The sequence below is a fragment of the Syngnathus leptorhynchus genome, chromosome 19 (assembly GCF_054491065.1).
Source record: "Syngnathus leptorhynchus isolate UIUO chromosome 19, UIUO_Slep, whole genome shotgun sequence".
In the NCBI taxonomy this organism is placed as follows: domain Eukaryota; kingdom Metazoa; phylum Chordata; class Actinopteri; order Syngnathiformes; family Syngnathidae; genus Syngnathus; species Syngnathus leptorhynchus.
In genome coordinates this window covers 3,227,273-3,240,858 of record NC_141213.1, presented here as the reverse complement: position 1 = coordinate 3,240,858, position 13,586 = coordinate 3,227,273, and the positions used below count along the sequence as shown (strand labels likewise).

Sequence of the window (13,586 nt, the reverse complement as noted above, 5' to 3'; positions counted from 1 at the left end):
AATGCGGGGCACATCATTTTGTTTAATAACATTAATATACTACACGGGGTACAAAGGAATGGCATTAGCAAGGTTTGACACCTCACCTTGCATGTAAAAACACAAATGCATGTTTATTTAGTAGGGTAAAATCAGATTGCAATCCAATTCAATATTTGTGGTTTTAAAAAAGGCATCATAGTATGTTGTTCCAGTATTTTTTTTTTAAAGTCGTGCTGCATACAGTATGTATACTTCAATAGACAAAACAAATCAATATTAATATAAATACAATTCTGTTGGGTCTAAATATGATCAGACATTAAATCACATGCTGGAACGAAGAGGAGAAGACAACCAGGATGAGTTAACTCGCGAGGAGAACGATAGAGAAAGGAAGCTCAGTTACAATCTCCACCAGTTCTGAGTTCCTCCTCCACGTGCTCCTCTTTTTAATGTCTTGGTTGCCCTGGTTACAGAGGCGTTGCTACACTAAAGGGAGGGGAGATAGTGGTTGTAGCAACGCTGATTAGCTAAGGAATGTAGTGTAGTGTGATCTAGCACTTGTCGGCCCTCGACCCCCGCATTGGGACTGCAGAGTCTGCTTTCTTCCCCCAACCAGTTGTCCTCTCCATGAGTGGCCGACTCCTCCTCGACTGTGATCAGATAACTTGAAACACGTTGAATGCCGCTTACCTGTGGAACAATGCAACTAAACCCTTGCTAAATTTATCTTCTTAGTAAACTAACACAACACATAATAATAATAATAATATCTAGCCCTACCTAAACATTTCAACACATATTAAGTAAATGTAAGGTAACTGGTATACAGTTCCTTAAATGAACATTGAGTAAATATGGGATAACTTTAATGTGACTACTTCAAACTGTATATAACCAGTTTGGATCATCTACAATCTATGAATCAAAGCTACAGTTAACTAAAAGGAATGAAGTCCCATTAAACTGAACAAAGAACATTTCGCCTATGCAAAGAAGCTCTGCTCATTGTTAGTGAAGGCCTCTTACAAAACAAACACAAAAGTAACATAAGGACAGGAAGGAACCATTAGGCTGACGGAGATCAAAAGACATTCCTTAAACCAAATACAAGGAGAGTCGTAAACTCGTAAAATATAAGGCCTCCTGGTCTGGCAGGCCAAGGCTTCCCCCGAGATGATTCCAACAAATTCTCTGATATAAAACAATAAAATTCCCAAATAATCTGTAAAATGCATGTTATAGTAATATTCACAAAGTATGAGCATTATGATATGAATGCCATTCTCCAAATACCTCTCTCATCTGAATAATGCTGAGGTCGGCCTCAGGAAACCACGCCAACCAATCATGTGATATTTGTCTGGAGAGGGAAGCTATTGTGGTTAATTATTAGAGCAGAAACAAAGTTGTTTTGTCGTCTTGACAAAGCCTTTGGTGTACTCTGCCCATAATGATTATGTTTTTGAAGTTAGAATCACCGTATTAAGTATTAGGTTACTTCTGACTAGCATTTGTCATTGTCATTAGTTTAGTCAATGTAGGCGTCAACATGAAAAACATTTTTTTCCCTATAATTAATTATGTATGGCATATTTAAAAAAAAGGTATCTTATAGAAGAGAATACTGGCATAACCCGAACTTTACAAAATATAAGAGGTACATATTTTCAAGTGGATTTGTAAACATTTCTATAGGCACGTGGCTATTACGACATTTTGTTCATCTACAAAATATCAAGTGGCACTTAACATGATAAAGACAGGAAATGTTTTTTTGTTTTTTTTTTACATCATATAAATAGTGGTTAAATAGGGGGCTAGATTACGGTGGGATGATTTTTGCTTCATTTTTTAGGTACGCTTACAATGTTAAGAAGGATTTGGATCACTGAGGGGCTTCAGACCAAATAAGTTGAAGAAGGAGGACACTTGGTCAGGTAACTCAGTCAATACACTTCGAGCAAGGGCAGCAGGTCCTCCCTGAAATGACATCAAACATTCACATAATTGCTAACATAAAACAAAAGAGGATAAATAGCTGAGAAATTAAAAATAATATATATGTATATATAACTTACAATTTTAAACAGTTTGAATGGAACAAACTGGACGATATCTCTCGCGGCGGCTTCGCCTGCAGCCGAGCGCAAAAGCCCGTCGTCTCCATCCAAGAACTCCATGGCGCTGAAATCGGCGCCGCCCACCCCCACGATAATAATGGACATGGGCAGATGCGAGGCTTTGACGATGGCGTCGCGAGTTTTATCCATGTCCGTGATTACGCCGTCGGTGAGAATGAGGAGCACAAAGTATTCCTGCGAAACATTTTACGCATTGGGGAAAAAGTCAAAATGTGACTCTTACTTCAACTGCCTTATGCTGAACCAATAAACATTTGCAACAAAATTTCAAATCGATACTCACGGAAGCACTTTGCTGCTGTAAAGCCCGACAGGCTAAACGGGCGACATAATTGATGACGGGGGAGAAATTTGTCGGACCGTAGAGCTTCACCCGTGGTAAACATTGCTGGTAGGCTTGCACCACACCTGCAATGCCTAAGAAACACACCAAAATAGAGAGTTGCATTCATTTCAAATAGCCAATCATGTAAAAGAAATATTCTAAGTTCAAGTATTAGCGTTCGATTTTCATTACCTTCACAAAGCGGATTTGAAGCGTTGAAGTTCACGGGAAACTCGTGGTTGACCTGGAAAATTCAATTCAATTGATCAGATCCAATCCAGTCTAACGAATATGAGTGTGATATCCTAATAAAAACAGGAAAAATCAAAAACAAGAAAAAAAAAAATCACCTGCCAATTAGGCGGAATCTGAGCGCCGAAGCCCAATACAGGGAACTTCTTATCACTGCACAAAAAATAAATAAAAGGGTTGGGTTAACTGAATTCCTTGAGTTTCTAGTATGTACATTCTGTATTAATAATTTGGGACATCCCTAATTACCTGTCATAAACTTGGATGACATTACCCACTGCCATGATAGCCGAAACGTACTCGTTAGAGCAATGAGGGCCGATGTAATGATGCGACTTTGGACATGTGGGATCCCCATTGGAGCCTGTGAAGTCAATGGCAATCTGGCCCAAATTGATAGATCGATCAACAAATTGCAAATATAATACAAGATATTCATTAATAATGTGTTACGAAAAGGATAAAAATCTGAACTCACGGTAAAATGAATCTGACAGCCGCCAAAGATGTAATTGAGGAACGTATACTCCTTCACGATCTTCATGTGAAATTAAAAAAGAATATGCATCAAAAAACACTCAAATAGTTTATGATATTCTTGTTCATCAAGAAAGAAATAACATTTATGAGTACCTCGCATTTTTTAATGACGATAATACCAGAGTTTATGTAGCTTTGCTTGCTCTGCTTCTTTTTCATATTGATGCATTCAAACTCAGCCTGGAGATGGAAAATAAATATAGATGTAAAGTACAAATTCAATTTACACAAAACTGGGGGAAATATGTCTGAACCATCAACAGAAAAATGAAAGGATAACAGGCATATACCAGCTCAGTGGCCTAGTAGTAGAGTGTCCCCCCTGAGACTGGAAGGTTGTGGGTTCAAACCCTGGCCGGGTCATACCAAAGACTATAAAAATGGAACCCATTGCCTCCCTGCTTGGCACTCAGCATTAAGGTTTGGAATTGGGGGGTTAGATCACCAAATGATTCCCGAGCGCGGTGCCACTGCTGCTCACTGCTCCCCTCTCCCCCAGGGGATGGATCAAAATCACATGGGGATGGGTTAAATGCAGAGGACAGAGCCCTTTGAGACTGCTTGTGATTTAGGGCTATATAAAAACTTGACTTGACTTGACTTGACTTGCATAACAAGTTTAAGCACCCAGGTCTTACCGCGTCAGTTTGCGATGCCTGCTGGATTTGTCTTAGTGTGGTCTGAAAGGATCCGATCAAATTGTGTGAGCCATTGCGCCTGTAGTCGTAACAGTCGACCTGGAAACAGACAGGAAGAGGTCGGTAAAATATGCAAAAAAAAAAAAAATAAAAATCAGTCAGCATTTTACCAATTGAAGCAGATGAGACAAAAGGTTGACGCAATGACCTCAGGTATGATAGCGTAACCATCATAAACCATAAAAGATTAAATCGACGGAATGAGTGATAGAATAATTGATTCTAAAAATATTCAAGTGACATCCCTACCTCTTTGTGTTTAAAAAAATAAACAACTTTTCCTACAATAGAAACAAATATCTAACAGTGGCAATCAACAATGACCAATATTCATTTACAATCTATTACACATTTTACATACAGAACATATTATGGAATTATATATACTACCTTTAAACATTTCTCCACATCACCTCCACAGAGTGTCTGAATTGGGATTTGGAATGATCTCCATGATGGGTTCAGGTTGTCGTTGACCACCTGCACAACCACACGCACGCATTCATCTAGCAAATTCTCAAAAAGTCAATGTCCCAAAAAAGAAAACATTGTAACGATGTGTACCTCTGTCCTGTGAGCTAACAGCCATCCTTTTTCTGTCTCTTTATGGACTTCCAAGAATGGATTAGCCTTGCTAAAAAAACTCTAAAATATTGAAAGACATCAAAAGGTAGTTTGTTGATGATGCACTATTTGCTGCCCAAACACTCCAGAAAGATGTTTTGAAGTATTTATGTTAATAATCCTCAAACAAAACTGGATACCTTCTTATCCAGATTTCTAGCTGCAACTTCAAATCGCACCACCCTGTTGTCTGTTCTATCTTCGGCATGTATCTATCAAATATAAAAGAGCATTGTGTTGACTGAAATTATTTGAAAATCAGACACATAAGCTCTTAGAATCGGAATAATCACAGTAATGGTTCCCGCTCCTGCAGGAAATTTGTTCCTCAGGACAAGTGGTTTTGTTAGAGTCCTCGAAGACACAACCTCGACAGGGGAAAAAAAAAAAAAAAAGAAACATCAGCACATATTCAGTACACAGAGTAAATACTAATACTATGTAACTTCTTAAAAAAGCACAACAATAGTATTGTTTATTTTTGGTGCATCGTCAGAAAGGAAAGAAATTATAAAGCAAAGAGCATTTTACCTGTCCCAATGTGCAATCCAGTTCCCCCAAGAATTCAGTGTCTCGCAGACTGCAGTTGACACTGTCGTCAATCCTGAACACCTCAAACTTCAGCATCTGCAGCGTCTCAAAGTGGTAGTCAATGACAAATGTCTTAGAAAATTTGGGATTGAAGCTGTTTGTGTTTCTCTCTGTGCGACCAAACTGAAAACAATAAAACATATCTGTTTGCATTGTGTGGAGTTTTACAATATTTGTTATCAAAAAAGGAAGCCAACAAGACCAGAGATGATTCATTTATTATACTGACCTCCACCCAGTTGATCCCAGATTGGCTCATCCACAACACGCACAGTGGGTCAGACTTTGAGAGGGTATCCATGTTCATCAAATTCTCACAAGAGATGTTCAGAGCCACCTTGTTTACACAATCAGCGACTTCAGGGCGGGGGGATCCGACTCCTGCCATCGTATGGATTCACAAACACAACACCTAAGAGATACAAACAGGGATGAGAACAACACGATCAAATTTGTTGAAGACAGCGATAAAGTGCAAATTGGTGTCGCATCGTTGCCCCAGATGACAGTCATTCAAGCTACTTCTCTGAGATTGCCTAGTTAATGCACATTAAAACCGATCTGGCTTGTTAATTTTGGTCGTTTTAAATTCATTTTTCAAATCATGACACAAATTGATTGGAGTAAATTCATTCATTCATTCATGTCATGCCAGTATGCTTCGATCTGCAGAACATAACACGCTTAACCGCTTTCCAGTAAAGTCATTTAAAAGCAACGGGCATGAAAATAGTTCTTGGGAATTACTTTTTGGTTCTTTTATCACAAACAAGGTATTTTAGGTTGCATTACCTGACATGTTTGGGCATGAACTTCCGGCTTCAGAAGAAGGCAATTTGTTTTCCATGGAACCTCAAAGATGACGTGAACCTTGCAAGCGTGCGTAAATTCCAACACCTCATGAAGGTGGAAGTTCATGCCGAAACATGTCAGGTAATGCAACCTAAAATACCATGTTTGTGGTAAATTTGATCACTTTTATCAGATAAAAGAACCAAAAAGTGATTGACAAAGGAAACAAAATGAACTTAGTACAACTAACAGTTATTGATATTACTATTACTTGATTTTACTTGAATTCGGCCATCATGTGACACTTTTGATTTTTTTGGATTGATTAATATCTTTATTTCGAACATCCAAAACAAAAAGAAAATTAAGCAAAATAGATAGCACTTGAAGTGCCATATATAAGTCCATACAACAGACAAACAAAAAAATAAACCAACAAACAGAAAGAATAATTATTTTAAATAAAATAGATAATAATAATACATAAATAAATAGATCAATAAAGAATGCTTGAAAAGGAGTAGGAGGAAGCATAGCTTTTTAGATTCCTACCCCTTTTTCACTTTATCCATTAAACCAGTGATTCAACATATACTGTAATTCTACCACAGAACGCAAGTAGACACACTTTCACAGCACTTTAAACGAGTGCTGAAATCATAGAAAATCCGGTAGGAAACAAAAAAAAATCTAAGCCTACTTTCAAGTTATAAAATGAACACTGGTCCGATCTAAACACGGGCTGAGGTCAAAAGTCCAACTCTGTGAATCCACGAGTGAAACTTAAGAAGAAGCAATATTCACCTAAGTTCCAGTTTTAGTAAGGGAAAAAAAAAAAAAGCGGGCAAAATAACTCGCTAATTGAACTGAAGTGAACCCTTTCCCGCGATTACGCTTTGCAAGTAACATGCTACCCGGAAACAATTTAAATAGCAATATGGTACAGTAAAATACAGACTGTTAATCTTGCAGCAGCAGCAAAAAAAAAAAAAAAAAAGCATTTCATTGAGCATCAATGTTGAGTTTGCCTGTAACTCACGTGGCAGTGCAGCAGCGAAAGGAAGGGTTGTGTTATGGGCTGTGCCCTGGCACGCTCGTTTTTATTTAGAGGATCACCGGTTTCGCAACACTAAAGTAAAATCCACGAGGAAAAAAAAAGGCGAATCTTTACTTCAGTTGTGCAAATCATGAACTAAGTCATTCAGTTTTAACATATTGTAACACCTAAATATGTTGACAGATGCTGAGGCTCGCTGTTTTGTTACCAAGGTGCATACTCATTCAATAACTTCTTAATAGTTAAAAAAAAAAAAACTTCTTAATAGTTTTTATACATGTGAAAACTCGTGATTGCCAACGTTATTGTTTGAGTTATAATTTGTATTTTTATAATTTGATCGTTCCTCAGCAGAGATATAAGAAAAAAAATCATCATCTAGGGAAAAAAAAATAACTGCAGCAATTCTTATATTCATTAAAGCTCAACTTTCCTTAGCTGACATAAGGTTGTTCTTCAGATCATCAACTCACAAACACTGAATCAACAGCTTCTCTAGTGGTGACAGCCAAATTTACAATTTGCAAAAGTCACTGAACCTTACACATGCAAAATATGCAGAATGAAGGAACCACGAATAACGGAATGATGTTTCATACCTTGTACATACATACATTGATTCATTCATACATACATACATACATACATACATACATACATACATACATACATACATACATACATACATACATACATACATACATACATGCCACACCCGCCCTCACCCCCACCTCCTGATTGGCTGTTTGATCTGTGACGTCACTCGGACACTCCATTAGGTACACCGCCATTTTCTGGTGTACCTAATAACAGGCCACTTCATTAGGGAAAAATCATGGTCAAAACTTAAATGAAAGTGAAAAGTGCCACAACCGCCCTGGTTTCTTTGTGACGTCACTTATGGACACATTATTAGGTACACCATCATTTTTCAGGTGTATCAAATAACAATTGTAGTCAAATTATATCAAAATACAAGTTTGTGCCACTTTAATCATGCTTTAAAAAAACAATAGTCAATACTGTCTGAATACTACACTAGTGATTTCTGACCAGAGGAAAAATTTATAAATGACAGAATGTAACAGCTAACCACGTCAGGCAAAAAACTAGCACTAGTGAAGACAAAATAGCAGAGAGGAGGAGCCACTTAAATGAACAGGGTGCCCTCAAACTTTGAAGTCCATGACCCATCCTTGGCATTATCTCAAAATCACTTTCTCCTCTGTTCCACTTTGACTGGGGAAGCAGTGATTGTCAAGAGGATGATGCTTTTCGAGACATCCGTATTTTCTTCAGCTTTTCACACCTCTCCGTCTCATCCTCCAAGGAGGACAACTCAGATATCCTTTGGAGAAAGGAGCGGGAGGCTCCCTCCACGGGGTCAGGGTACGAATGACCTACATGAAAAGGTGAGGAGAGAGGAGAAGAGAGGAGAGAGGAGAAGGTGTTAAAATGGCCTCCTGTATGTCAATCCAAAATTACTTACTCACTTTTCAGATTGTCTTTAGCAGAGAGGAGATTGTAGGCTGGATAATTGACTCTGGCCCTGCAGAGAAAATTTAGAGCGGAAAGGCATGAGCGCTATAGCCTAACTCAACTGTATGTATAGTGTTATTAATAAATGTATTTTAGAATACCACTCCCACAATCAAATACCTGCTGTACTTGCAGGTCTGCACAGGAAAAGTGCTCAAGTCTCTAAGGACTAATGTAGGTGGCAAAAAGGCAGCCGGGTTCCCGTTAGGTTTGTATCGCTCAGATAATCTGCAGAGAAGGATCAAGAAGTGGTGAAAATAGTTACAACTTTGTTACAGCTGCTCTTGTTCTTTACAGTGCATTATATGATTTAACAGCAAACCTCAAGGTTAAGGGCCTCCAAGCATGGCCACCTGGATGCATCTTGGAGAGGCCAAAGGGGTGCTCATCCTGTTGGTGTTGTCCATGGTGATGCCCCAATGGAGGTAGTAAACTTGTGTTCTCTAGCACGCCATCTAAAATAAGGTTATATTTTTAGATAGTGTTCAAACAGACGTCACTGACGCGAGATTGCTATTCATTAATGTTACAATACCACCACCTAGAGGTGAAATTAACTAACTACACCAAGGCAACTTCTGGTCTGCAAGTCTCCACTCAAAAACGGCAAATTGATGATAAATGGTCACTTTTGACAAGTCGGATTATCATTGATAATCAATTTTAGATGCTAAATACGAAAGTAGCTTAGCCAAATTGGACATCTCTGAATTCCTACGTTATGAATGAACCGCTAGCTAGCGTCTAGCATAGATGCTACGTCCGCGTCGTTCACTTACTATTGAAAGGTTGAGCCGATGAAAATGTCCGAATCGGTCGTGTGAACGGTAATCGTCTCGAACTAGCTGCCATCATCAATCTGTCGAGCGCCTGAGCCTGACAACCGCCAGACCTGGGCCCACAATGGTCGCAATTTGAGCGTCCATTGGCAAGAAAAGTTTGCGAAGACGGCAGCGATGCCTCGCGATGCAACGTCATGTTTGCAGTGTTGTTGGAAAGTGACTCACGGGTGTACACTAGGTCGCCCTCACTACAGCCAACGTACTAGGCGCCGTCACCATGGCAACATGGTTCTTAAACGACCCACCACTTTCGATGCGACAAATGGAATACAAAGGGCTCGCGGACCATTTTATTCCACATGCAGCGTCAAAATATTGAGAGCTCTTTATAAGACTGACTCTAGCTGGCAGAAGGTTTGGTTACAAATGATTTCTTCATTTCTGTTGATGTGGAATAAGATGAATTGCCTGTAATGCTAATTCAAAACACAGTGCGAACAAAGTAGTCAAACTTTTTTTGTTGTTTTTATTGAACATTGAGTCTTGTACAAACCTGAAAGGAAAAACAAAAATGGTTTGAGTTTAAGTAGCATTTACGGAAGGCCTTTAGTGTCTTCACAGGTAAATGTGGTTTCAGACCAAGTTGGCTTATCTTTAGCTGTTTTTCGTCATAGTCGATAAGACGGGAAAAGAATATCGCATCATTAACCACATCCAATGAGAAAAGTTGAAAGCGGGCATTAATCTTTTGCAACAAAACTTACGATTCAGTTCATCCTCCTGATCATTCGGTTGATCTGGTCCTCCCTGTTGCCAGCGTCACCTCCCTCCACAAAGTGGGTGGTCTTCTTATTCATGCCACCACGAGGCGATGACAGCTTAAATGGCCACAGAAAGTTGTTGGCCGACTTAAAGTTCTTGCCAACGGTGTAGATTTCGTGGATGAGGTCCTCCACGCAGATGATGCCATATTTTCCTGCAGATGAACATTTAAGCATGTTAAATTGCACAAACAGCAAAAAGGTGTCGTTTGAACGGTGATTAACATTCCGAAGGTGGTTTCAGATACAACTGGCTAAGTTTTTATTTACTTTCATCATTGTCGATAAGCCGAGGAAAGAAGTGGTGTACATCATCAACCATGACTGAACCGTGTGAAAATCCATTCAAACTGAGGCATAGGTCGAAGTGTGTGAATTACCAAGATCCCCCTTGACCAAAACGTTGTCCGTGAGGGCGATGCGCTGTTTCCTGATCTTCCCGAAGCCACGTTTATAGATGAGCTCACGCACCGATTTCAGGTTGGGGTATCTGTGACGTTTCAAAATGCCAAGTTATTCATTCCTTTTCATCGATTTAAATTTGAGACAGACCTTTTTTTTATTTTTTTTAAACTTTAAATATAAATGTGGTTTCAGACAAAAGTGGAAATAAACTCACCCCCAAGCAATGTAAGGTTCGGCTATCCTGAGCATGTTGATGGAAGCCTTGTTAAGTTTAACAAACACGCCGTTGAAGATCTGACGGAGACGCAGCAACTGCAGAACTTTGCGGACCTTTGGGCTCACGCCATTGATGCTACAAAAAAAAAATAAAAAAGATCCATTCAGTCCGCAGATGTACCGGCGGGGAATCATTTGAATTAAAGCATTTTGTGTGGTTTCAGAACTAATTTGGCTTAATGTAAGGCTTGCATCATCATTGTCGATAAGTCGGGGAAAGACCCAAACATCATTAACCACACTTGTCAATTGCAAAAACAAAACAATTCTTTCTGCTCAGACCTTCACTCACCCTCGAATCCTGATGACAAATGCCAGTTTGGGCTCAGCCGGCACATAATAGTTTCCAACTCTACGAGCAGTTCGTGAAAGGCGGATCTCGCGCCTGTACATCTGCCTGTACTCCTTGTGGTACTGCTCGGCCCTCTTAAAGATGACCTTTCTTTCAGCTTTGCGGGCCTAGGACAACAATCGGTTTTGTTACATGCTATGTGGCACAAACAGCAAAATAGGTGCAGTTTGAACAGCGATTAATATTTGGAAGGTGGTTTCAGACACAACTGGCTAGTTTGAATCTTCTTTCATCATTGTCGATAAGCCGAGGAAAGAAGGGTGAACATCATCAACCATGGCCGTTTAATCCACACACAGAATTGAACTGGGTGTGCACAAAAACCGTGTCAGAATCATCTGGTGCGATTAGAGCCATTTACCTTTTTCTCTGTAAGCATTCGCTTAATGCGAGCGGCCTTGCTGGCGGCGTAAGCCTGTCGCCTCTTCAAAAGGCTCTCAGGGACAGACGGGATTTTTTTTCTATGATGAGATAATAAAAAAAATAAAACACATTTTACAATGAGATTGGATATGGAAAATGGAGGTGCTCAGGAAAGAGTTAGCATCGGAAAGACCGCTATGCTAACAGGCTACATTACCGAAAAGATTAAGTACGACTTAAATTATGAATCACCGAGTAAACCCAGCAGTACGTTCAATTTTATTAAAAGCTACCCAATTAAATCGTTTCTCACTAACACTTCAGCAACATATCGTGTGCGACTTCAACGACAGCCATATTGTAGTCTGGCCACGGTGTGTAAAACGTCTCGTAAAAGGCGATATAATGTATCAATCTTCAACAATACAAACATGGAAACGTTGTACACAAATTCAACAGTGCCGCTATAGATTAAAAATCGGTACGATATGTATTTTAAGGCAAGATTCCTGAAGATTGGATTTTAAGAGAGAGACTCACTCCTGGTCCGCCATGGCGTCCACCGAGAAAGAGGAATCATTTGGTGCGCATGTGCAGTATGAAAAGTTCAGGACCCAAAAAGCTGTTCTCTCAGTTGCCTGAGTAATAATAAAATAGTTCTACGTATATGTAACGCATGCCTTACGGTCAATCAAAAATTTTAAATTTAGATTCTAAATGGAACATACATACACGCTTAATTTGGAATAAATGTTTTTTTTAACTGTGCGGTGATTTCATGCATTCATCTTATTCATCTCTTTTTATTAACAAATGCTGTAACACCAAGGAGACCACTATAATTATAGTAATTTGTTATAGTAAATTATGTTAACGTAACATAAATGTTTATTGTTTGTAAACATCTTGATAATTCAGTTGTTTTACACTATATACATATAGTTATATTGTGACGATTAATTTGAGGGAACTTTTAAAAGGTTTCATCATTATAAACATACATTGTCTATAAAACGTATTTGTTTGTATTAATAATTAAAAACTGTAAAATATAAAACTTTTAATATTTTTAGCTGGTAGATAAAACATCTAAGAAAGAAAGAAAGAAAGAAAGAAAGAAAGAAAGAAAGAAAGAAAGAAAGAAAGAAAGAAAGAAAGAAAGAAAGAAAGAAAGAAAGAAAGAAAGAAAGAAAGAAAGAAAGAAAGAAAGAAAGAAAGAAAAAGAAACGCAAGCCACATCTGGCGGCTTTACAATCATTATCCGCAACATGGCGCTCTTGTATTATTTTACGGGCATATACTGGAGTGAAGAGCGTTTGGGGGCGTTTTCAACAATTTTAAGATTATGCAAATTCGAAGCCCTGACTGTCAAATTCTAAGAGAATTGTTTTCACTTTATACATCTAGAGCTCTGCCAACATACCAGAAACATTTTTGTTCAAGATGCTATTTATCTTAAACAAACTGGTGCTCTTCAAACAGAATACATGCAGGGCGAGTGACATTGGACTACATGCCTTCACTTAAAGAGTATTTGGTTTTCAAGTAACTGTGTGAATAAAATTAAGCTTTGGAGTCTTGACACACCCACCACACGCATAGGGCCCAAGCGTGCGTGCTGCAATCCGTTGCACAATTTAAAAAGTAGAAAGAGGAGGACTTTGAACGTGCTCCAGGTGCGCCACTCATCTAGTAGTGCGGGCACATTTCTCTAGTCCCGGCCACACTCTGCAGTTCTCGTTAAATGATAATGACAATTATCTTAATGGCAAGTGCATACACAAAGTAGACAGTTGGAATAATGTGGCCGTTTCCCCTTATGGGGTGATCGATCCAATTTTCACGCTGCGCGATACGCAATGAACCAATTAGTGGATGTCAACCACCACGGGGATTCGATAATAATATACTAAGAGAGAAATATTTACAAAACAAGTCTGTGAACTAGATTTTCTTGTCTGAGATTTATAATAACAGAATAACCATGGTAGATAGATAGATAAACAGATAGATAAGAATGATGACGCCATTACTTATCAATAT

General features: G+C 38.8%; 3 protein-coding genes and 4 non-coding genes across 7 annotated transcripts; all 7 read right to left on the bottom strand.

Annotated features, from left to right (window-relative positions):
• Nucleotides 1-26: 26 nt before the first annotated feature.
• LOC147041684 (copine-3-like) lies at nt 27-5,561 on the bottom strand. The gene is made up of 15 exons (XM_085939410.1): nt 5,386-5,561; nt 5,097-5,279; nt 4,859-4,933; nt 4,706-4,777; nt 4,506-4,586; nt 4,332-4,421; nt 3,882-3,980; nt 3,337-3,423; nt 3,182-3,241; nt 2,953-3,086; nt 2,802-2,856; nt 2,644-2,695; nt 2,410-2,543; nt 2,064-2,300; nt 27-1,965 (listed from the first exon to the last, which is right to left on the bottom strand). Exons 1-15 carry the CDS (start codon nt 5,542-5,544, stop codon nt 1,855-1,857), a joined length of 1,629 nt encoding a protein of 542 aa, XP_085795536.1. The 5' UTR covers nt 5,545-5,561; the 3' UTR covers nt 27-1,854.
• A 2,417-nt stretch (nt 5,562-7,978) lies between these two features.
• c19h8orf89 (chromosome 19 C8orf89 homolog) lies at nt 7,979-9,677 on the bottom strand. Its single transcript, XM_085938784.1, has 5 exons — nt 9,324-9,677; nt 8,867-8,999; nt 8,665-8,772; nt 8,499-8,554; nt 7,979-8,405 (listed from the first exon to the last, which is right to left on the bottom strand). The coding sequence occupies exons 1-5, from the start codon at nt 9,520-9,522 to the stop codon at nt 8,263-8,265; spliced, it is 639 nt and encodes a 212-aa protein (XP_085794910.1). The 5' UTR covers nt 9,523-9,677; the 3' UTR covers nt 7,979-8,262.
• A 155-nt stretch (nt 9,678-9,832) lies between these two features.
• rpl7 (ribosomal protein L7) lies at nt 9,833-12,153 on the bottom strand. Its single transcript, XM_085938783.1, has 7 exons — nt 12,084-12,153; nt 11,542-11,641; nt 11,121-11,287; nt 10,767-10,904; nt 10,528-10,637; nt 10,091-10,302; nt 9,833-9,879 (listed from the first exon to the last, which is right to left on the bottom strand). The coding sequence occupies exons 1-6, from the start codon at nt 12,095-12,097 to the stop codon at nt 10,094-10,096; spliced, it is 738 nt and encodes a 245-aa protein (XP_085794909.1). The 5' UTR covers nt 12,098-12,153; the 3' UTR covers nt 9,833-9,879; nt 10,091-10,093.
• LOC147041682 (small nucleolar SNORD12/SNORD106) lies at nt 9,951-10,041 on the bottom strand. Its single transcript, XR_015069215.1, has one exon. It is a non-coding gene; the product is annotated as a small nucleolar SNORD12/SNORD106 (small nucleolar RNA).
• LOC147041681 (small nucleolar SNORD12/SNORD106) lies at nt 10,379-10,469 on the bottom strand. The gene has a single exon (XR_015069218.1). It is a non-coding gene; the product is annotated as a small nucleolar SNORD12/SNORD106 (small nucleolar RNA).
• LOC147041680 (small nucleolar SNORD12/SNORD106) lies at nt 10,980-11,071 on the bottom strand. The gene has a single exon (XR_015069219.1). It is a non-coding gene; the product is annotated as a small nucleolar SNORD12/SNORD106 (small nucleolar RNA).
• Nucleotides 11,370-11,458, bottom strand: LOC147041679 (small nucleolar SNORD12/SNORD106). The gene has a single exon (XR_015069217.1). It is a non-coding gene; the product is annotated as a small nucleolar SNORD12/SNORD106 (small nucleolar RNA).
• Nucleotides 12,154-13,586: the final 1,433 nt, after the last annotated feature.

Excerpts from the sequence above, each read along its gene's own strand:
- LOC147041684 (XM_085939410.1), bottom strand. The coding sequence starts at position 5,544 with ATGGCAGGAGTCGGATCCCCCCGCCCTGAAGTCGCTGATTGTGTAAAC. Across the intron at positions 3,242-3,336 it reads TCGTCATTAAAAAATGCGAG|ATCGTGAAGGAGTATACGTT; the intron begins GTACTCATAAAT and ends TTTCACATGAAG. Across the intron at positions 2,696-2,801 it reads AGATTCCGCCTAATTGGCAG|GTCAACCACGAGTTTCCCGT; the intron begins GTGATTTTTTTT and ends TGAATTTTCCAG.
- c19h8orf89 (XM_085938784.1), bottom strand. The coding sequence starts at position 9,522 with ATGACGTTGCATCGCGAGGCATCGCTGCCGTCTTCGCAAACTTTTCTT. Across the intron at positions 8,773-8,866 it reads TGGAGGCCCTTAACCTTGAG|ATTATCTGAGCGATACAAAC; the intron begins GTTTGCTGTTAA and ends CCTTCTCTGCAG. Across the intron at positions 8,555-8,664 it reads CAGACCTGCAAGTACAGCAG|GGCCAGAGTCAATTATCCAG; the intron begins GTATTTGATTGT and ends TTTTCTCTGCAG.
- rpl7 (XM_085938783.1), bottom strand. Across the intron at positions 11,288-11,541 it reads GAATGCTTACAGAGAAAAAG|GCCCGCAAAGCTGAAAGAAA; the intron begins GTAAATGGCTCT and ends TTGTTGTCCTAG. Across the intron at positions 10,905-11,120 it reads TTTGTCATCAGGATTCGAGG|CATCAATGGCGTGAGCCCAA; the intron begins GTGAGTGAAGGT and ends TTTTTTTTGTAG.